The following is a 24,163-nucleotide window of genomic DNA, read 5'->3' as shown; positions in this document are numbered from 1 at the left end:
CATAGATGACATTTCAATCATCTGAAATCATGGTACAGAACAGCCAAATACACCCACTCGCCACTGACATGTATTAAATTGTGGGAAAACATCAACTGGAGGAAGGGACGTAAAATTAGGGTTTGACTGTATTTCAGCAGTTATACAATGGAGAAGCTGATGCAACAGGACAGAATGCACTGGTTTTTGAGCTGCCATGTAATGTGACTCACGAATATATCAAGACATGGCATTAGTGTTATTTGGCCGTTTGTATTCAGAGGCTGAATACTGCCCCACTACTGCTCACTAGACTTTCCCAAAGCAGGAGATAAATGTGCTGCTTACGCAGTTTAGATACATTTAATATGAAATTTATATAAGGGAAATTAAAAAGAGCCAAAGTTTTGTACATAAAGAGGGAAAATGGACATCCACATTAGAAACAGACAAATCTTTACATGACAAATACAGTGAGACATTTAAAAGAGCTGAAAGCGTAAAGCTTCATTATTTATACTGGCACCTATAAGTCAATGCTTCCTGTTGCATGAAGAAGAGGGCTGTGCCAGTTAAATACCCAGAATGTTGGCATCTGTACCATGCAGGGGTTCTGCTTTGGAGTTGGAGAGAGTGTTGCAGGAGCTAGTGGAGTCACTCCATGTGAAGTCACTAACAGATGTGGCTTCATGAAGGGTAGACGTGCACAGAGTCCTCCTCCGAGATTTTTTGGCTATGCTGGCAACAGGTTCGTTCTCTGTAGTTGGGCTTGGGATTTGCTCCTTAAGCAGCGGTTGGGAGGTTTCCATTTGCGACACTGTGGACATGCATATGGACTTTCGCCTGCCTGTTTCTTTCCTCTTTTCCTCCTGTACCCAGGACAATCCAACCACACCAGAATCCCTTCGTAGCCTCATGCTACGTCTCACCTTCTTTTCACTGGGAAAGTTGGACTTCAGAGCATCTTCTATTGAAAAGTCTTCATCTCCCTTGCAGACATCTAATTTATCCTCCAAGCAGAGAGATGCAGCAGGGGGATCTCCTTGCATGCTCTTCTCTGCAGAACCTTCTATAGAACCCACAGATAAAGTTGTGCTCCTGCGATGGTTCCTGAAAGACCTCCTACATTTTTTGGCGTCTACAGTCTCTATTGCAGAAAATAAGACAGGATCGGGTAAGGATGAACTGCTGTTGGTACTACTGTCTTCTTGCGGATTCTCAGGCTGCAAATCAAATGTTTGCTGATTTGGACTCTGGTTATTGAGTGGCTTGGATTCCAGTGATGCTACAGTAGTTTTATCCTCTCCTGCTTGACGAGGCCCATTTTTACGCTTAATAGACCGCCTCCTGGTGCTGTTCTGTGAAGGTATTTGAGAGGGAACCTGTCTCAAGTCCTTCTCTTCCAGAACAGACTGCTGCTTCTCTAAATTTGATTTATCAGTGACATGGAGGGTGTCTTCGCTGCATATGGAGTCAGTGTGGATAAGGGAGTATAAACTACTCACAGTAGATTGAAATATATTTATAGATAGATTGGTATGGCCAACCTGCAGACAGATTTGTTCACCATCTGCTTCTTGTGCAGTTTCCTCTAAGCTATCCTTCTCCTTTTCATCAGCTGTTGCTGCCACAGAGTCATTATTGGAGTTACTGAGTAAGAAACACTCAATTTTGGATTCAACTCTTCCACTTTTCCTTAACACACTTTTTGTCTTTGTGGGTCTTTTTTTAAGTGTTGGGTTCCTATGTCCTAAAATGTAAAGGAAACATATAAACATAAGTAGTCTGAGGAGTATCTTTGTAAAACCTGAAAGGGATGCTGTGCTATGTTATTCTGCGGTTCCGCTTCATCAAAGTTCTTCCAAAATTCTCACATTGCTCAAGGGTTGTGAAGGATCTTGTGATCAGCAGTGTCAGGTATTAACTGGCATACAGAGAATAATATACCCATTTCTGTAATATACATTTACACCATATACACCTATCTGAGCATTATCCTCGAGGTCTGATAATAGTTAATTATGTTGTGCATTGAGAGTAGTCCGAAGTAAAAATAAAACCCGCCCAATCGAGATCTGGCCGATTTCAGCCCAACATCGGTTGGGGAGGTTCAACGTTAGTGCCCATACATGGGCAGATAAGCTGCCGAATCAATGTAAAGGACAGACATTGGCAGCTAAAATTGGGCCGTGCATGGGCACTTTTAGTTTTCAATTGGTCTTTACAATTATTCTATTTCAATTGGTATTTAAAATTATTAATGTTTCTATTCTGTCTACTTCCAGCCTGCAAGTGAAAATAATATCTGCTTGTTGGCGGACACTGACCACAACAATTGAAACACTGATCGACCAAATGTAAACTATGTCAGAATGCTGCTATCTACATCAGACTAAACATTACTTTCAAGATGAACTTCAACTTTAACTACCAATGTATTTAACAGGTTATTCATGGCTTCTGTAATAGATCACATCTGGCACCGAAATTTAGTGTATAGAGTACATGGGCCCTATATAAAATAATGTCAGTTCAGGCAATTAACATGCATTAATGTTGTGTCAGTGCAAATAAAGCAGCATCTCAGGATTTCATGAAATAGCAAACAAATATAAAGCAAGTTAGCAAATAGAAAACTAGCATTGTTGGGGGGGCAGGTATTATAGCTTCTAATGAGGCCAAAAGTTAATTTAAAGCAATTAAGGGAGAAGAGTCCAGTGCAAATTATATTATGCAGGTGCAATTGGCACAGGCCACAACCAAAACACTTACCCCTTTTGCTTGCATTACTTGTGTTACACTTGGCATGGCGTCCCAACCTTGACATATCTTTTTGGTGTCTCAGTAAATGAGAGAGTTCGGGGTAAGTACAAGTTTGTACCAGAACTGCTGCTAAAATGATGAGAATTTATCCCTGAACTAAGAATGGGTGCTGGGAATTCTAAGAGACGAAGACTCACCAAGATTTTAGGATACAAAACCTGCGCTTACCCTGCGAGAAGTCAAATGAGCCTGGGGCTGAAGGTGTGGGATAGCACTCAGGCAGTTCTGGAATGGGACTCAGAAGCGGCTTTTTTGAGACCGTCTCCCGTTCCACATAGTGGGCTTTCTGGTTACTCTTCTTGGATTTCCCTCTGCTCTTCTTCCCTTTGCCACGGGCTGCTTTGATCTGAGATGTTCAACAGGGAAAGCATTCTTATTGGCACACAGAGTTGAAGGACAACCAATTACGCTCTAATTAGCTCTCAGACTTTTTAGGTCAGACAGGACGGACAGTGAAAGGAAAAATGGTCAAAGCCTATAACTAGGCAGGCCATGGACCCATTTAGCACATCTGCCAGGTCATTGGCTACACATGCTGCACTTCCCCACAGTTATCAGTGCAATTTGGCTTCTTTGTTGGAGACAAGGCTTCACCAATTCACCCAATCACTCTATGGAACAATCAGTTGGATATTCAGCTACTTGGCCTATAAGCAATCAACTTTAGCCCACTAAGGTCCCCTTACATTCAAGAGAAAAATATATAAAATATGATATAATATAAAAATTAAAAGTAACTTCTTTAAAAAGGGTCTGTCAAACCTCCATATTTTTCCTTTTAGATAAATTCCCTGAGATTCCGGCTAGTTTTGTTACTAATTGGTGCATTAACTCACAATGTATATTGCATACCTTTATTTTAGCTATTTATGTGGATCCTACTTTATCTATCACTGCACATTAACAGAGTGGCTCTTCTCTTTGGCTCAGTGTGTACTTGATGCAATAGTTGCCAGCTTCAAAGCTGTACCATTTATGCACTGTTCCCAGAAGCTCGCATTTAGCCGGGCCCTCCAGTTAGCCCATTGATGGAAACCACTAACATCAAATTTTGATTCATTTTTAAATAAGTAAATAATACTTTCTACCAGTGTTAACCTTTACTTAGCATTGACTGTTTAAAGGTTCTGTGTTTCTGCATTCTTGTTTGTCTATTGAGCTGCAACTTGTGATCCCCCTTGCAGGAAATTGGCAGGCATGCAAAGGGTTAAACAGCGCCACTTTGTTTGGACCATGTTGAACATTTACATTTGTTTGCTTGTCAAGGAAGTGGTTGGGAAACTGCTATTCTCCCATGACCATTTTCCAGTTATCTTTGCAGTCTTTCTAACTGGGATAGGGCGTTCTTGGTTCAGCTGGCTTGGAATGTTGGATGCAGATGCTGTTCTGTCTCATAATGAATCAGCTTTATATACCGGCCTGCAGATATTTCTGCTCTGCCTTTGGCTTAACAGGACCTGCAAACTCTCCGTACTGTCCTGCTCCCTTAGAAACTCTCAATTTGGATAAAGTTTGGCACTTGGATAGTTTGTAGCACTCAAATTGCCTCACTGAGCTTCTTGACATTTTTACAAACAGCTGGAAAATGTTTTTCAATGTTTTGTAGCAGACATGACAGTAATCTTTAGAGGATCGTGTTATTATTAGCAGTATTAGTTGTTAAAAAAGCATATAAATTATGTATCTTCACAGACATTTGAAACAATCAAATATTCCCAACATCAAACAAAAATGTTTCAAAATGTTTCATTTATCTCGTGTGTGTGTGTGCGCGTTTGTCCATGTAGAACTAGCAGTGCAGAAAGGGGCAGACACATACTGCTTTCACTTGCAGTTACATTTATAAATAGTTTTCAAAGCCATTGAAAGTGCATAATCAGTGTATATTAGAGTTGGGTGGAGTTCCCCCTTTGGAAAATTTTCCCCTAAACCTACCATATGCAGTTTAAAAAAATTTGGGGGAAAGTTATAAACATCATCATTACAAAAAAAGGGCAATGTGAAACACATATGAAGCTTCATTTTGTTTTTTCATAGTATAAATGAATGTCTTGAAACACTTTCACCTGTAGAGCCACAAGCACAATAACAATGTTTATATAGTAAGCTTGGGTACACTCTCCCTTGCTCCCACAACCCTAATGTACAACTCACTGACTTGATTAAAATCATGTTTAACATCAGTTTGCTAATGCTGGAACTCCAGTGCCTTCCAACAGTTGCCTAATGCTAAATATCTCCTCACTAAACCCACCCTTATGCGTAATTTTCTTTGGGGAACACACCAGAAATTATAAACAACATGCTGCTTGCATTAGTCTAGGGGTGACAAGCAGATATTGTTAACTGGCTTCTGATAAAATTAACCCTACAGTGTGTGAATGTGATAGGGACCTTAGGCTGTAAGCTCCACTGGGTAAGGGATAGATAAGAATGATATATAATCTTTGTAAAGGGCTGCAGAATATGTCAGCTCTGTATTTTGCTTGCATTCTGTACAGACCTGCACTTTCTTGGCCACAACTCTTACTGGCTTCTTCTCCCTTTTAGACTTGACCTTTTCTGCAACTTTCACTGGGCTGATAATATCCTCCGTCTGCGAGACACTAGCAGAATCTTCCTTAGATCTGCAACCCTGTAAAAAAAAAAAAAAAAAAAAAAAAAATAGAAATTTCTGTAATATCCACTGTACTTAAGGCACAATAGAAACTTTTAATAAGTCAGAGTACCATACAGACAACTGGTGGGCCACAACACACAGACTTGCCAAGCAAGTTCTGCACGGACAACTGGTGGGCCACAACATATAGCCTCCCCAAGCATGTACTGTATAGACAACTGGTGGGCCACAGCACACAGCCTTCCCAAGCAAATACCATACAGATGACCAGGGGACCACAACACAGTTTTTCAAAACAACTGCCATACAGGCAACTAGTCGGTCACATACCACATAGCAATTGCCATCCAAAAGAAAACTATAATGTATTTTGTTTATAAAGTGCCATCATATTCTGCAGCACTATACCTTTTCCTTTAAAGAAGAGCGTGTCAATCTGCTACCAGCAACAGAGGCAGCAGGCCCTGGGATGAAGAAGCTTTTATCTGAAATACACAGAAATAGAATCCTTAAGTCCCAATTGCAGTTTGGAGCAGAGGTTAACCACTTGGGGGTGTTAGAGCTCAGCAACACTCCATAAAGTAGAATGGTGATTGGCAACACTAATTCTACAAGGCTTTATCTGCACACACATATTTTAGTCCTTATATAATTACCATTGGCACTTTCTGTGTCTGAATGCAGGATAGAAGGACTCTTCTCTGGAGAGGAGACAGATGGGGAAGGGGAGAGTACCAGCCCATGCTGCAAACTGGACTCATCCAGCCGGCTTTCATCCATTTCTTGCCTCAGCTCAGCTTTGTCTGTATGACCTATAAATAAATAAGGATACTTTAATGAAATACAATGAACCTCTTAGTATCTGGATACAATTTATAATATATAAACGATCCATCGGGCCCAATGTGCACATACGCAGTAGAACAAAAAGCTGAACTTTTTGAAGCAAAAAGTCATATTTTTTGCTCTACTCTGCATGTAGACATCTGGGCTGTACAGGGATCCAAAAAGAGTAATATGATGGTGATGTGGCACTTCTACAGTAGTACCCCAGCCAGATGCAGTTCTCAGCAAACAGAAGCACCCTGCTCAGGTAAGGGATTATAATCACTAGGAGGTGCCTAACTAACTGGTACCCCCCTTTAAGTGTTTGTGGAGAGTAAACTGCAAAAGTTTTCTCTGTGTGGATCACCTTTCAATCTAGTATGATGCAGACAGCTATATTCTGAGGCAATTTGTAAATAGTCTTTGTTTTTTTATCTTTTGTGCTTTCCATTCTGGAGTTTCAGCAGCTGTCCCATTTACCCTAGCAATCAGGCAGATCTTTGAACGAGAGATTAAAAGATGAATAGGAGAGGAATTGCATCGAAAGATAAAGAGTACAAAGTAACGACAAAAAGTTGTGTGTGTGTTGTGGTTAGTGACCCCCCCATTTGGGAGCTTAAGAGAGACAGAAGAGTAAGGCAAACAATTTAATAACTAAAAAGACCAAGTGAAAAGTTTCTAAGATCAGGACATTATATAGCATTCTAAAAGCTAATGCAAAGGTGAACCCCCTATAAATAACAACACCCTGCTTCTGAGGAGTAGCCAGATTTTTCCTAGTACCTTGAATTTCGGTCAACTCTGCTTCAAAGCTCAATGACAGGGGCTTAAAGGGTTCTTCCTGGAGAAAGACAACAAAACATTGTTGAAAACATTGCTCTTAAAGAAAGAGTAAATAACGTAAAATAGCCATTTGGAAATTTGGCCTGTAAAACAATATTACATGTATTGCAGAGACTGTATGCAATGTAGTGAGTATGTTATGAAATAGAGGTCTAAAAAAAGAGCTAATGTATATATTTCTGTGTTGTAGGCAATTTAGTTACACTAGGGTGCCTTATATGACATTTTTTTAGTTTTATTTACAGTTCAGCAACAGTTACACTACATATGACTTAAATGAATTTTCTATAGGTGAGGGGCTATTCTGGACCAATCAGATAAGTGCTCTATAAATATGTGTCCTGTGCCTTTATTAGCTGGTCCTAGTATATATTATGGCCATAACTTCTCTGCAAGCTCACTGGACAGTATGGCCAAACATGCAAGTAATAACATGCAGTTACATAGACTTGTTTGTGACTGCACACACATGCCTAGTCAGCTCTATCAATTGCATTACGACACTCACTTCCTCCTCACAGTCAAAGTTCGGCTGTTGCAATGTTTCTGATAGTTCGCCTGCTCCTTTCACCTCTTCAGCTGTTGCACTGCCCTCTGAAATGCGGTGGTGATATGGCGTCCCACCACGACGCAGAGGGGTGTTTGCTGGTAGAAATCTATCAAACAACTCTGGGCTCAGAGTTTTACCAAAAGTAACACGCTTTTTCTTTACAGAACTTTTAGCACTTTCTAGTTTTTTTAAGTGTTCATTCTCTCCTAGAAAGAAAGGACATTTTAAAAATTTGACATACAGATAAGTTAATCTTCCCATACACAGGACTACAGACCAATATACTGTATTTGTCCCAAGTTCATGTCCAGATGGGTGCCCCTAGGGCCACAATACGATCTGATCATTGCCCCTCTCCCCCAGTCAATGAACAAATAAGCCCTATATGGCCCAGCACATGGGTTATCAAACTGTCCTAAGATCCACCCTTTGAAGGCCTTGACAAGCATGTAGCTCAGCTTCATGTAGCTAATATACACCCGTTTCAAAGCCTTGACAAGCATGTAGCTTAGCTTCATGCACAAGAAATAATTTGACACCGACTGTGGCAGAACTTACATCATTCCCCTCAGCAGCTCTGCTTGCAGCCAATGTAAAGAATCACATGCACTGCAATGAGTGCAATAAATACCCAGACTTTCTAATAGAAAAAAAAATCACAGGGTCTAAGAAGTGTTCATTTTGCTCTTCTGCTTGGATAGGTGAATGCTTGCAGCTTAGTAAGCATCAAGCACAAGGTAGTGTATTTTTACAGGGAAAAATCAAAACAGGAAACATGGCGATTAGTAGCTACAAATCACAATTACATCTAATTTAGCAGCATTCTGTTATAGTTTGCAGCACTTATGAGATCTAAAAGGTAGAATTTATAACTCACCAGTGTCTGTTGTCTCTCCTAATCCAAAAGGCACAACTTCCTGTTCTTCACTCAGGTCCCAAAATACAAATCGTTTTGGATGTGATGACACCTAAAAGAAAAAAAAAGTACAAACGTTTGTAAAGAGACATTATCTTGTTAGCAAAGTTTATAGGCCAAGTTTTTTAACAGGGAAATTTCACACTGCAGTGACAAAGAGGATAATAACAAAAAAGTAATAATAAGTTCTGTGCAGCTCCGTACATTCAGGCAATTCTACAGTGTTTGTGGGGTTACAAGCCATTTTATATTGTCTATTAAAGCCAGACATAAACTAGTCCCTCTTACAGTTGCCAATGTAGCTGTACACAAGCCCACCTCCATATTAAAGGGCTCCCTTTTTGGGGTCTTTTTCAGGACAGGCTTCAGGGTAAAGTTGGAGCAAGGCTGAGATGCAGTAGGATTCTTCATTGGTTGCTGGACTGAGGCAGACATATCAGGCACTTCGGGATTCGGTAGATCTGAAAACATCACTTTTCTCTTTAAGGATTTCGGAGAACGTGTTTGAAAAACGTCATCACTGCGTGAGAGCAAGGCAGGTTGGACGACTAGAATACAACGGGAGAAGACAAAGACATCATCAGAAAATACTGATGGAAAATAATGAAGATAAGTAGATAATCCAAGGTGGCATTCACCTAAGACAAAAAATATTTATGCCATGGTTCTCAAAAATAGAAATGAAATAATCTAGAAAAGTTTGACAAAGTTTCTCCAGTGGACCTTCTTAGGACTAATATATATATATAATAAAATACATAGTATACAGAGTGAACAGTGTACACACTATTGTAAAAAAACAAGTAACTGAGGCTATAATGCTATAAAGGTATGGGTCCGAAGGTCATGGAATTTAGAAGTGACCTCAAATTTCCTCATGTCCAACCAACAAATGTATTTGTAGATGTGATATTGGTGTGTAGGCGCTATCTCAGTGCATTGTGCCTGAGTCTGAGCTTTCAGAAGGAGCCAGCGCTACACATTAGAACTGCTTTCAGGAAACCTATTGTTTCTCCTACTCCCATGTAACTGGAGGAGTCCCAAGTCAGACTTGGATTTCCGATACCTACTGGGAGCTGCTATCTTGCTCCCTTCCCATTGTTCTGCTGATCGGCTGCTGGGAGGGGGGTGATATAATGCCAACTTGCAGCTCAGCAGTAAAGTGCGACTATCAGTGCACAGGTCAGAGCACCCTGGGAAATGAAGAATACCCCATGTGAAATTTCAAAATTAAATCTAAAAAAAATCTGTTTTTGAAAAATAGATTTCAGTGCAGGATTCTGCTGGAGAAGCTCTATTAACTGAGGCCTTTTGAAATGTCCCTTGAGTGCACCATCTTTTTTGTTCATTATATATATTCACATATTTATATGAATATCAGAAAAAATACACTCAAAAGCACTAAACAGGTATATGAATATCAACAGATATATGAATATCAGAAAAAAATACACTCAAAAGCACTCAACAGCACTTAACAATGTGAAAAAAATATTTTATTCAAAGCCCAACATTGTCACCTATTGAGTGCTATACATAGTGTGTGTGTTATATATGTAAATTCTGAGGTAGAAAGGTGCACACCAGGATCCTTTAAAAAAATACCTTTATTCATCCATAAAACACTGCAGATTAGGTATATATATATATATTTATTTATGAGATGTCAAAGAACCTACAATATAGAGTGTTACACAAATGGAAGGCCAATGAGGGTGTGAGCTAGGGGTACAGTACACAGCTTTGCAATGTACAATTTGTCTTCCATTTAAAAATGAATGGGTTTCATTAATGTATAATAAAAGCGTACTCACCAGCAGAGTTAGAGTGGTTAGGAGGCACGGCTGAGGGTAACTTATGGTCAGGTTTGGGAGTCTTCTTGCCCACAGAGGAGCTGAGGCACTGACAGATAAAAGAATGTATGTCATTGCGCCATAGAATTAAAAAAACTTACATAATTAATAAATAAAGATATTTATAAAGATACCAATGCCAGAGAATATCTTAATGGTGAAGACACGGAGCTACTAGTAGCAGCTACTTATCACATCTACAAAAAAGACCATGCTGATCACTTACTGATAATTGTCTCTATGTGTGTTTTAGCAGAGGCAGTTCTCAGTATTGTCTATGGCAGGGTATTTTAGTAGCTGCTACTAGTAGCTGTGTGTCTTCGCCCTTACAATAACAGGTGAGGGCTAACCAGGACTGGAATTTATTTTAGCTCATCCAGCGTAATATAACATTTCTCTTTACTTCTACTGCTAAGCTTTTACTGAAAAATGTGAAAAATAAGACTAAAGCTGGCCATGCATGCCCACATTCGGTTAGCCATTTTGGTTGGGCTGGGGGGGGCATTCAGACTAAAGAATCCTTCTGTGCCTCTGTGACTTTCTCTCTATATGGTGTTAAAGAATGGAACTTGGGATGAATGCAGTTAAAATATCTTCTTAAATGCCTTGTCCTTACCTTGGTAGCTTTTTCTGCTGGGGATGGAAGGGCTAGTGGTGAGGGCTTCTTGGTTGCATTCTCATGTATAGGATTGAAAATACTGTATATTCTTTTCTTCTTCTGCGGAGGTTCAGCTGTTTCTTCCCCTGGACAATTAAAATATTGCATGTTGTGAATGAAGGCCACCTTTAAATCTCAACAGAAACCGACAAGTGGCTTTCACTAGTGCTTTGTACACAAAACATTAATAGTACCATAGTGTTGCATATCAAGTCTATGTCGTACATAGGCAGCCTCACCATGGAGATCAGAAATGACCTAAGTCAGCAGGAGTAGAAGTGGGTCTGACCTTCACTTGGGAGTTACATATCAGTGCAAAAGGGATATCACAGCATGTGTCTATCAGATGCCAAGAGGCCTGGCAGCGCCTTTACCTGTCACTAGTACTGACGAGGTGGAAGACAAGAAGAAAAAGGGCTGCAAACTCTCTTGGTTAAGACAAAATGTGAGAGTGGAACAATGTGAGGTACATTTCTCTTCCAGTGCTTTACCCATAGCTGGGTACCACCCAAGAGGAACACATAACACATAAATGGTTTAGAGCAGAATCCTTCAGAGATTTTCTAGTTGTGCCCCCTCCCTCTGCAGTCATACACTTCATTAGGTCCCTCTTAGCTCATAACCGGTTACAGGTATATGAAAATGTGTAATAGCCACACTCCAACAGTTCCACTGATTTCCAAGACTGTAAATAAAAAATAAGTAAACAAGATCACCCTAATAAGCCTCCCCCTATGGGGTACTGGTGCTGCAGTTTGGGGACCACTGGCTTAGAGGAACTCAATTCCATCAGAAAGCAACAATACATTTTGCTTACTAAACTGGGGGTATGTTGTTATATTACCCAATCTGTGTTGCAAAACTAAAGGGAAATGTAAAGGCTGAGCAATATGCAACTTGGTAAGTATCAGCACAAAAACACTGGATTCCCACCAGGTCAGACTATTGAGAGAATTATCAAACCAGAGAGCTGTGTCAGTTTATCAGAATATGATCTAAGCAGCCAAACACTAGTCTGTTTAGTTTGTGGTGGTACTAGCCAGTGCTGCTCAGTAGTAACGACGATCACCAACCTAATCAATACTCTCTCCGATGCAAACTGTATGCGTGAAGAACTGAATTTGACAATTTTTGTTCTGGCATGGAAAATAAATAGCCGAATTCCTTCAGAGCTGATAATACTTTACAGAGACCCCAGGTTGAAAGCCCAAGAAAAGACGCACATAACCCTGGCCAAATCAAACAAATGCAAGAACACTGATATATAATATAAATAGGATACAGAAAATACAAATACATGGACAACAGGGAAATTCAGTAGAACAAGACGTGTGGGGCTAGGTCATAGCGTGAAATCTGTTTTTCAAAAATGCAAACAGATTTTTTTATATTTAATTTTGAAATGTCACATGGGGCTAGCCATATTCTTCATTTCCCAGGGTGCCACAGCCATGTGACCTGTGCTCTGATAAACTTCACACTTTACTGCTGCGCTGCAACTTGGAGTGATATCCCCCCTCCCAGCAGCCGATCAGCAGAACAATGGGAAGGGAGCAAGATAGCAGCTCCCACTAGGTATTAGAATAGCACTCAATAGTAAGAAATCCAGGTCCGGCTTGAGACTCATCCAATTACATGGGAGTAGGAGAAACAGGGTCACACTTGGCCACCAGGAAAAAACCCGGTGGCCCAGGCCTGACCCTTGCTGGCACACCCCCGGCCTTCGGTGTTCCACCCCTGAAGCGTTACACTTAGGTGTGCTCAGGAGAGGACGTTGAGCAGGGGCTCAGCGGGGCCCCTGTGGGGAGTTAGGGGGTGCAGCAGTGGTCCCTGGGGGGTGCGGGGGATGCGGCCGGTGGGGGCACCTGCAGGGCCCCTGGGTCGGCAGCCGCGGTGGGCCTTGCACCCCCCAGTACGACCCTGAGGAGAAACAATAGGTTACCTGAAAGCAGTTCTAATGTGTAGCGCTGGCTCCTTCTGAAAGCTCAGACTCAGGCACAATGCACTGAGATGGCGCCTACACACCAATATTACAGCTAAAAAAATATTTTTTTTGGTTCAAGAATAAAACTTTAAATAGGAGAGTGAATTATTTGCTACGTAAACAGTATAATTTCTAAATAACAAGTACACCATAAAAATCACAGCAAAACAATCTGTCAAAACAATCAGTATATCCTGGTGTTTTCTCATCAATTAACGGTTGACCATCTTCATAATGTGACTGACAGCTTTACTAACCAATAGAAATAAGCAAAAGTCAAGGGGAGGGGCCCAAAATTGGAAAAGTCTAGAATCTGCTGATCATTTTGACATGTGGCTTTCACAGATGTTGTTTTGTTCACCCTGTGTTCAGTTTGCATTGACTGGGTTGGTGAAGGTTCTCTTAAAGGGATCACAATTATCGCACTGGTACTTGCTGCTTACCAGATTGAAAAACAATGGAAACACAAAGCAGCAATGGCCATTTACTGGTTCCTCATATATAACATGATATTACTCCCAGGTAGAGCTCCTGCCCCATAACAATGACAAAGCTATATCCCATGTAGGTTGCTTCTTACTAATTGCTGGCCAGGATTCAGGCCAAAGCCAGACAGAAAAGCCTCAAACCAATAAACTGCCACCATCTAAAAGTCCTAGAGGGCTCTTTTCTATATTGTTAATATATACACAGAATAACAAACCCTACACTGAATTTTGTTCCCTGTGATATGTTTTCTTCAAAGCAAAATGCCAACAACATAGTGGTACTAGCATCATGCTGTGGGGCAGCTTTTTATCAGCAAGAGAACCAATTTAATTCTAAATCATGGGGAAAGGCTCATCTCTCAGCAGGACAATGATCCCAAACGCAAGGCCAATTAACGATGGAGTAGAACTTGAACAAAGAGTTAAAGGGGAACTCCAACTTCCTAACCAAAAATTGTTAACGAACTCCACACAACACAGAAACCCCTAATATACCTATCACTGTAATCTGTTCTTTCAAAAAGTATGAATATATAACAATTTTTATATGCTGAAATCCTGCTGCAAAACATTCTCTCTTTGCATCAGTCTTTGCATCAGTCCTGGCAGGGGAGGGGGGACTAAAACATTGATTTGACAAAATGTAACAACAAAATATAACCCGCGATACATTGCACCGAGATGTTTTTTCCTTGTTGACATCACGTGTGCAGGGAATTGTGGGATTGGGAGGATGCAGGCTGAAGGCAGGCTGAGGACAGTCGACTACTGTTATATTTTTATTCTGAGTCTGAACTGAGAACTAAACCCTATAAATGAACCTGGCTATAAATGCTACATTTTATATACTAAACTGACTGAACAAACCTAAAGTTGCAGCATCTCTATAGTAGTAATGATATAGTTCTTTACAGTTCAGGACAGTGCAGGCTCAGTGGGCTCTGAGCAGCTGTTGAGATGTTAGGGGTTTTGTATATTATCAAGCAGAAAATGAGGCCGTCCTGTCATATGATCATAGGATCATATATGCTACAGGTCTGATTATTACATTCTGATGCTAATTGCTCTGGTTTCAAAGTTGCTATATTATGTGAATCCAAATTAATTTCTAATCAGCCTTATACTGCTACATTTATATTCAATATATATACAGTATATTGAGAGTTGGTCCCTAAGCTCAGGTAAGTGACAGCAGCACAGAAAAACAGATGGGGGGGCTACTGGGGGCATCTTTAAAGACACAGATCATCCCTGCTAAAGGCCTGTGGGTACCTAGGGCTGATAAAGAAGTCAAAACATAATGTACAAAATTTCTAGCCTATTTCTTTAGTTAGGCTTGAGTTCTCCTTGAAAGTAGTCAGCCAGATCAACAGGGGAACAGTTCCAAACCATATTATTACATTAAAAAATCATGAAAAAGCTGCATATTTTTTAATTGATATGTAATGCAAAGTTGCTTGAAATTATGTTTTATTTTTCCCCATGAAGCAATGTTTTCACATAATTTCAACATTGATATGATTTAAGGGGAGGAGGCCTGGCTAAATGTTGATCCTCAAAGGCAAGTTTGACCCACTACTGTAAAACTACTGACAGAACTAGAACTATTTGCAAACTAGAGTTTAACAGGAAAAAAAAAAAAAAACTAACGTCACTCATACACAGAAAAAAAACACTTTGCAGGAGAGAGAAAACCATCATGCCTTATACTAGCTATATAATGAATAATAAACCTTAAATAAAGTATATATGTGCCTTAGCTATCCATGCTTTTACATAGACTCTGTAACTTTCTTACAGAGATGCATGCCCTCTCTAGTCTCTCTCTCATTTATTTACAAAAAAAGTCTAAAATACTGAGGGTTGGCAATTTGTTAGGTAGGCAACCTTTCCTTATCCTTTTAATAGTAAATCTAAACATGATGATCATGAGCCCAATAAATAGGGCATGCATCAGGCATGGATTTAGTATTTAAAAAATGAAATAACTTTCATTTTACACTTGTTCCCAGTCCCTTGGTTCTTCAGTGCAATTGTGAGGAGGAAGATGAGGAGGAGAAGGTTTTTAACCATATTACCCTTCACAGAGTATGTACCTGAGATATAGACAGTAGTTAGGGGAGGGGTTAGTTTATACAGAGCTCTCTCTCCCTGGGTCATCACAAGCAGCATAGGTGCAGTTTGATAGGAAAATCAGTGAAAAGAAACCAGTAATAAAGAAAAAAGAAAGATGCAAAAAAGCAAAATATGTTTAATCTTTTCTACTTAGAATTTCAGTCTGTTTTCCTTGAGGCGAATCATAAATCCATGCGCTTTGCTGGCTTCAGCTGTCAGTGAGATGCTCTTCAAATTGCCACCAAGCACCATCGCTGGAGTCCCATTTCTTGCATTACTAACTGTACCAGTCATCTTACGTCCTTGCTATCTAACATAGCGGCCAGTCTCTAAGATGTGTGATTTACTGCCTAAAGTGTCACTACCATACCAAAATAATCACTACATGAACAAATCTACAAGACAAAGAGATCAGCATCCAGGGTAGGAGGAAAGCATGCTTGAGAACCACAGGCAAACACAACAGGCTGTCATCATGCACTGCAATCTTTTGGAGCATTCAGTCACCCTAAGTCACAGAAAGAGAAAGTGGTATGAAAAAAATAACTTATAATTAGAAAATAAAAAGAACATATTTCAACATGTTAAGCTTGTCCCATGGGAGGTATTTAGCTTTGGTATCATTTCTAGTTATTTTAGTAACACAGATTTGAATGCGTTTGCTCACACCAATCTTTATCCAGGTCAATATGCTGCTCAGGATTGATCCGGATGCTTAAAATGACCACAGTGTGCATAAAATAACCAGAAGGGTGGTTGTGAGGCCATTAGCCAACCACACAACAACATGCCCATCAGGGAAAAGAAACCCAGAGATCTACAATATGGCATGTTTAAGTGTTTTCTGGGCAATTCAGCAAGTCCCCTTTAACACTGGAGAAGTTACATTTGGAAAAAAAAGTCCCTGAATTTGGATCCCTGAATGGGATGGTTCTATGGGATGGGATGGGATGACTCTAGAATTTTCCTTTAAACCAACGTTTCTTATGCTTTTTTCTCAGGGGACCCAAACTATGTTGCAGACTTGCAGATAAACCGCTTCACTGCACAAAAATAATTTAGAACAAATTATTCACTTTGTTTTAATTGGTATTTTACTCAGGGGCCATGGGGACCCACCATAAACATGGGAAACCATGCTTTAAAGGTTAGCTCAGGCTTCAATCTAAAATATGCCTTTCCAACACCCTCCATATTATACTTCTGCAGTGCTGTATGTTTCCTCTTATACATTTATAATTACTGCTCATTTCTTTTGGGCTACATCACTGTAGATCAGGACAGTCCAGCTGGAGGCCCATAGTCTGGATGTGTCCCTCTTCAAGAATGCTATGTGCCCCCTCACGAGTCTGCTCAAGGGATCTATAGACTTTTTTGCATGACATTATTAGGTGGCACTTGTGCACCAGTATTTCACAAGCAATCTGACATATCCTTGCAGTTTACTAAGTTATTATGCCAAATATCCCTCACTACCATCATGTTCTCTAAGAAAACAAATTACTACTACTTAGGAGACTGACTTGGAAACCTACAGAGATGTCTTTGTATCTTACGAACACAGAAGAGAGCGATAGGTTACACATTGTTCCCCTTTACATGGCCACTAAATCCTGGCACGACTAGTTAATCTTTTGCGTGCTGGGGAAAATGCTGCTAAGATTTATGTAAAACAAACTTGGAAATAGCCCAAGGGAGTCAATGCAAAGGCGCTCTACTGAAAGAAAGGCTCAAATGTGGAGGGAAAGTACAGCATTAATATCCAAAAAAGTGATTGCACTTAGCAATTTTATCTTTACAGTGCCACAGGTTAATAATTCATTTTAGTCATAAGAGCCAGCATTTTATATTCCTGATCTAGTCTCACAAACAAGCCAGTGATGCCTGATGTATTCAATACACATATCTTTCCCTTACCTCTTTCAGGCTGAGACTCTGTCTCTTCTGAAAATCCAGGAAAGGGGGGCTTCCCTTCATCCTCATCAACAACCTGGAAAGCATTCCGAAATGCAGACATTTTGTCTTTCAATAAAGAATTCCGGGGAGATATAAATGGATTTTCCTGTTGGAAACAAAAAGAAACCTATGAATTTCAATTTGACAAAACTATTTTACAATGGATAACTAATACTTTGCCTATTCGTGCCACATAAAGAAATGCACCAGTGTTATTGTCACCCAGCAGAAACCCTGGGCTCAGATGGACTGTGCCTCTTTCCCTATTGCAATAGCAGTTCTGCAGCATTTCCCTCTGCCAGTTAAGCATCAAACTAACTTCTCAGTGAGGCAGTTTCCAACCTGAACATTAAAATGCTAACTTTTTTGGGGGGAGATAGATCCCTTTAAAGGAACTGTGCTAATTACAGGGAATGTACTAATTTTAAAAGCAAAACAATGCTTTGTTACTAAAAATGTTGCCCAAAGATAAAAAATGCTGGGGTGACAAAACCCCTCAATCCACACAGTGTGCCATTAGGGTGATGGCACACATTGAGATTAGTTACCCGCAATAAATCTGCTCTACCGAGGATGACTAATTTTTAAAAAATGCTTTCCCACAGGCAATATTGTAAATCCCCATTTGAGAAACTTATGTGTCATCATGTTTCTTTGACTTCCAATCAGGGTGCATGTTTTCCCATCATCGGTTTATACTATTGCTGGCGGGAAAGCATTTTCATGAGAATAGTGACCCTCGGCAGATTTATTGCAAGTGACTAATCTCTACATGTGCCATAGCCCTTACCCTTTAGTAGCCTTAATTTAATTTAAAAAAATGTGAGGACTGGTATAATCCAAGAGCATTCATATTAAAGAAAGACAGAAAGTGGATGATATAATGAACCTTTAAAAGGGGGCAGTTTACACCTATATACCCACTGTAAGCACAATAAATAAGACGTGTTAAAAATAAATTATTTTAGATTCCAAAATTACTCCCCCTTCTCGCCCTCTGTAAACATGGTCATTCATCTTCAGACTGGTACTTTGTTTCACTATCTACTTCTCAAACAGTGACTCTGCAGAACCAAGAAGTAGTGAAAGAGATTTTAATTTCAATCTTTGTAATGTTTAGTGCACGAAAATAATAACATTTCCTAATTGAAGCAAAAGGCAAAATTATTTTTAACACAAGCCCTTTTGGTTTGAGCGCATGTTTCCCCCCAAAAGCGTGTTCTATACCAATCCCTCTAAAGCCGACTTCTTAGGAACGTCCTTTGAGGGCCTAGAGAGTAAATAATACCTGGATAATAAATAAATATATTCAGGTCACAACAGCAGTTTGTGACAATATTAGGTTTGTGGCCCACCAACATTTTACCAATGCACTCATTCCAATTTCTCAGGCTTTTTAAACATATAACAATTTATTTGTTTTTATTTTTTTTTTAAACGGAAAGATTGCTGTGAGATGTATAGCCAAGTATAACCAAGTCCTCTATTTACCAAGGGATCTGGCTCTCTTTTCTCCTTGCTTCTTTGCTTGGCAATTTGGCAAATAAGAAAGTTCATTTCAGGAGAGCCTCGGACACCAATTGTGGATCTTCGTCTATGCTTCAGCTGTGATTTGGGAGATGTACCTGTATGAGAATAAGCAATATGCTGTAGGAGGTATGCAAAATTCCTATTAAGCTCTCATACAGCTACTAACAATGATTTAATATCTTACTCTACAGAACTATGTGCCACAGTAAAATAAATTCTCCTGATAGCAAGAAGCCAGTGTTTTTGCTGTGTCAGGCCCGGAATGGCAATCTGTGGGTTCTGTCAAATTTCATAGGGGCTGCTGTAAGATGCCATATTACATGACAGTCACTATATATTGGGTTGGTGGGGGAGTTTTTTCACCTTGGCATACTTGAAATGCCAGGGCCTATTTTAATCTTTTAGTGAATAAGTGTTGAATTGGTCAAATTATTTAACCCACTCAGCCACCTTGTAGCATATTAAAAAGACAAAAAGAAAAATAAATGGTGATATGAACCATACATACAACATTATCTGCTTATCGCTGTCTGTGTGAACATGCCTACTCATTTATTTTTAGAAATGGATACTGTACCCTTACACTGATTTTGCTGTGTCTTAATTTGTGTTTTGAAAATAAATAAAAACATAGTTCAAAAAAGAAAAAACAAAAAAGGTGAGCCTGTAGTGGCTGAATCAGTTAATAGTTATTGGTTACCTGCGCACTTGGTGAAGCTGTCAGTAGTGATACCAAGCTCGGCCACATCACCGTTGGAGAAGTCTAATGGAGTATGACAGGACTCTGCCTCCAGATGGGATTCTCCTCTGTCCCTGCTAGGTGTGCAATAAGCCCCGGCTTCTGCCTTGGTTTCCATTTCCATATTATCCTGTGCCGGCTGGTGTAAAGAAGAATAGCTGTGAGATCCTGAGATTGTCTCTTCAGCTTGTGAATGGGAATCCATCAACCTGTTGCTGTCTGAATCCTCCAATATTTTTAGCCCTTTTTTCTGGTATTCATCCTCCCCCTCTGTAAAGCTTTCCAAATCTGGGGGTACCACATTCTCTTTGCATTCATCATATATATCGGTCCAACTGCTTGCTGCTGGGGGCTGCTTTCTCTGAAGGACAGGCAACTGTACATCTTCTTGTGGCCCCTCAGCTGATGGTGGTAAGATATGAATCTCCTGCAAAACCTTTCTGGAAGCCATCACCTGGTATATCAAAATTAAGAAAAAGGTAGGAGATCAAGAAAATATTGTGCAGTGTTCATACTTAGACATTGCTACCCCCCTAATCAAGGCAGGCTGCCATATTTCATACAATACTGTATGGATCTGAGACATAAACTGAGGTCTGAATAAAAGAGCACGATTCCATTCAGCTTCTTGAAATACAATAAGCAGAATATTCATTCCGCTGATCAATTATTTTTAATTTTTAATATATTTATTTTTTTTAGCAATTATTATTTTTTTTTTTTTTTATTACCCTTTACTTACCAACACTATGGATCCCCACCACTCACATCCACAGGTAACCCACCCCATCAACATGTAAAACAAATGTAGTAAGAGAGCTGTGAAGGAGTAGGGTGGATAGTGAATGGGAGGGTGCTCTGCAGGTCCCTGGCTGACTAGGCTGCTGCCCTATAGCTATGCCACTGCTGACTGAAATTGGACCAGTTATCATTACTATCACTGGATATCATATTCCTCCCTCTCTTGTATTAACGTAGGCCCCTGCAAACCAGAACAGCCAGATATTACACACTTAAGCTGGCCATACACTCACCGATACTATTGTACGAAAACCTCGTTTCATACGATATTCGGTGCGTGTATGGCATGTCGCGAGTCGACAGATATCGCAGGAAGCTGCTATCGGTCGACTCGCCGATTGGACCGGTTAAAAGATTTTGATCGGGCGCCATAGAAGGCGCCTGACCAAAAACTGCCGTCAGGGCTGAACCGGCAGAAGGAGGTAGAAATCCTATTGTTTCTACCTCCTTATCTGCTGTTTCAGCCTTGACGGTGTGTGGCGGATCTGACGATGGTCGAACGAAACATCGTCAGATCGCCACGTGTGTGGCCACCTTTATCCAACTTTAGCAGGTGTCTGTGGATCCAAGCACCACTGTACCAGGCTGTCAAAGTAAACAATAAGGACAAAGGGTCTGCCTTCAACTGAGATATAAACTAAGATCTAAACAAGTCCATACAATGTCAACTGAACTAATCTTTGTGATGTTTCTAAGCAGATATGGCCACATTTATTTCATCATGGCACCCTTTGTATTCTTAAAAAGGGATGTACACTGCAATTTTACCAGATTAAAGGAACAGTAACACCAAAAAATGTATATATTTCAAAGAAATTAAACTATAATGTACTGCTGCCCTGCACTGGTAAAAGTTTTGTGTTTGCTTCAGAAACATTACTAGAGTTTATATAAACCCTGGTGTGTAGCCATGGGGGCAGCCATTCAAAAGAAGAAAAGGCACAGGTTATATAGCAGCTAACAGATAAACCATGTAGAATACAATGGTGTCTTATCTGTTATCTGCTATGTAACCTGTGCCTTTTCTCCTTTTTTCCAGCTTGAATGGCTGCCCCCGGGGCTACACAGCAGCTTATTATATAAACTATAGTAGGGTTCCTGAACAAACACACCAGTTTTACCAGTGTAGGGTAACAGTACATTATATTTCAATTACTTTAAAACACGTCCATTTTTTAGTGTTACTGTTCCTTTAAAGAAAATTCAAAGCAATTTTCCTATATACATTCACTATACATTTTTAATTGCTGTAAGGTAATTGTTACTGAAAGCACTATGTCTGTCTCCGGAGGTTCTGACTTTTGAAACAATGTAGCAGAAGCCAGCTGATATACAGACCTAATTCTGTCTCCTGTTACATTGTTTTATGTAAGCAGCCCAGAAATGGACAAGCAAATACAGGAATGTTCATTTTTTAGCACTTTTAGCTATTCCTAAAGACCTAGGCCCACCTCGCAGTAATCACCACAAACATGTTTCAGCAACAATAAAAAAAAATCACAAATCTAAAAAAATTCCCATAAATATGTAAAGATCCTGCTGCGTAACAGTGAACAAAGACACAGAACCAGAGGCAGAGCACGAATGCATATAATAACACGCATACATATAAACACAGCGAGAAACACAAGAACCCTTACCTCCTTTCCAGGATTCAAATTCAAATCTGCCGCTCACTTCTCGTATCCCTACGCACACAAAAAATAGTACCAGCTGGCAAACTAAAACATTAGCACACGTGGGTGGACCGATAAAATTCGATTCACGGACTCTTCGGTACAAAGCGTCTTACTGGTGTTACAAATGCTAACGCATACAATTATCTAGACTCTGAACTGTAATGCTAGATCCGCGGAAGGATAAAGCATTGGAACATGAGAGAACGAGATTGGTTCCGCCGTAGACGGAAAGTTGGAGCGCATGCGCAAAAGGCTAAACTTAATTGATAGGACCGACCTGTACGCGATTATGTAAACTCCATTTTAGTTTTGGGCAAATTATTTTCTATAAAGTTATTTTAAGAAAGGGCTGTGTTTTTCTTTCAGATTCGCTGATAATGAGAGCTGTCTAATAGGAAATTATACAATAGTTATTTATGAACACTAATACTGTGGTTTATAGAGGAAAATGAGCACTACTTATCTATTGTCCTTATACTGGAATAGTGCAATTATGAGGTAAAACGCAACCCTCCTACAGGCAGGGAACTCGAAGAGCAAATCACAAAAAGCAGACAGTATATCCCTATTTTCGTTGTAAGACTATTCTTAAAAATCCAAATCGATCCACATTTTTTCACTTGTGTTGACATTGGAATCACAGTGGGTATATCAAATTGCGCAATGACTCAAAAAATGCCTGCAGCATGTGCTTTCACACTTACCACCTGCTCTCTAATTAGCTGAGTTAGTTTGATATGGGGTTCTGTATAAACAGCACCCTTCCTGATGTTGTGATGGCAGATTCTCTAAATGCCTTTAGGCTGATGCCACACTTTGTGTATGGCGTATGTTTTCAGCAAACTTGAAAATCGCTTGCCGAAAATAGTGCCATACGCTCCTACCTGTGCCTGCACCTGAATGAATGGAATACACTTGGGTGCAGGCACATGTAGCCGATATCCACCGAAGATGTGAAGTCTTGCGTTTTTTGGCGGATATCAGCTACATGTGCCTGCACCCGAGCGTATTCCTTTCATTAGGGTGCAGGCACAAAGTAGGGTATAAATCTACAGTAGCGGGGTGTATTCTTGGCAAGCATTTTTCGGCTTGCCGAGAATACATCGTGTGGCATCAGCCTTAAGAGTAGCTTGGATTATTTATTGAACAAGCATAAAATCCAAGGCTATTGTGATCTTAAAATTTATAGATAGTATAGCTATTCATAGTTTATATGTGTGAGTTTATAGACAGGTCTTTATACAGATGTGATACATGTGCACTGGTCTTGAACTTGATAGGCTTGGGTCTTTTTTCAACCCAAATGAACAATATGTAACCTGCTTGTTGTGGTTGGTGTGCTTGATTATCCATGTTTAGCTCAAGAAATTACAATACCCACAGATTTTTCTTATAGGACAACTAACGTTAAAATGACTGAGGGGGAGGGAGGAAATGTTAGGCACTGCACAGTAATTATAACCCCAGGCTGGTGCTCCTGTTTGCTGAACACTGCGCTGGCCGGGTACCTTTGTATGAGCATCATGTTGCAAATCTCCTTCTTCATTTTTCAGTGGCCTGGGTCACAGTTAAGTGAAAAAGCTGGCTTTCTTGTGAAAACCAATAAAAATATAAGTTACAAAAAAAAAACAGAACAGAGAAGTGCAGAGTGGGTCTAAGGTCTAAGGTTTTCCTTGTTACCCCAGTCCGACACTGCCCCAGTGATTACAAATTTCCTTCTCCTTTAATTAAAACAATAGGCAAAAGGTATGTTCAACACAAACCCTATTCATAAAACTCATATTAAAAAAGGGAGTGGCTGCCA

The 24,163-nt window shown here is 40.0% G+C and overlaps 1 protein-coding gene across 2 annotated transcripts; it reads right to left on the bottom strand.

The window, feature by feature from the left end:
• Positions 1–323: 323 nt before the first annotated feature.
• Positions 324–22,590, bottom strand: cdca2 (cell division cycle associated 2). Of its 2 annotated transcripts, none has more exons than XM_002932558.5 (15): positions 22,321–22,590; positions 19,841–20,333; positions 19,102–19,235; positions 17,572–17,716; positions 11,026–11,153; positions 10,371–10,458; positions 8,875–9,104; positions 8,518–8,608; positions 7,599–7,846; positions 7,031–7,088; positions 6,079–6,234; positions 5,831–5,907; positions 5,306–5,437; positions 2,971–3,148; positions 324–1,729 (listed from the first exon to the last, which is right to left on the bottom strand). In XM_002932558.5, the coding sequence occupies exons 2-15, from the start codon at positions 20,328–20,330 to the stop codon at positions 552–554; spliced, it is 3,333 nt and encodes a 1,110-aa protein (XP_002932604.1). In that variant the 5' UTR covers positions 20,331–20,333; positions 22,321–22,590; the 3' UTR covers positions 324–551. The 2 variants fall into 2 exon arrangements, with proteins under 2 accessions (XP_002932604.1, XP_031755158.1); XM_031899298.1 differs by lacking the exon at positions 22,321–22,590 and adding an exon at positions 22,132–22,279.
• Between the last annotated feature and the right edge of the window lie 1,573 nt (positions 22,591–24,163).

The sequence above is a fragment of the Xenopus tropicalis genome, chromosome 3 (assembly GCF_000004195.4).
Source record: "Xenopus tropicalis strain Nigerian chromosome 3, UCB_Xtro_10.0, whole genome shotgun sequence".
NCBI classification, from domain to species: Eukaryota; Metazoa; Chordata; class Amphibia; order Anura; family Pipidae; genus Xenopus; species Xenopus tropicalis.
Note: the sequence above shows the minus strand (reverse complement) of the source record. Positions and strands in the feature narration are given on the sequence as shown.

What these genes read in the sequence shown, in the direction of transcription:
- cdca2 (XM_002932558.5), bottom strand. Translation starts at nt 20,330, where the DNA reads ATGGCTTCCAGAAAGGTTTTGCAGGAGATTCATATCTTACCACCATCA. An exon ending in CAGCAGAAAAAGCTACCAAG is followed by an intron (nt 10,459 to 11,025) that starts GTAAGGACAAGG and finishes TTTATCTGTCAG; the next exon opens with TGCCTCAGCTCCTCTGTGGG. An exon ending in GCTCTTCTTTAAAGGAAAAG is followed by an intron (nt 5,438 to 5,830) that starts GTATAGTGCTGC and finishes TTTTTTTTACAG; the next exon opens with GGTTGCAGATCTAAGGAAGA.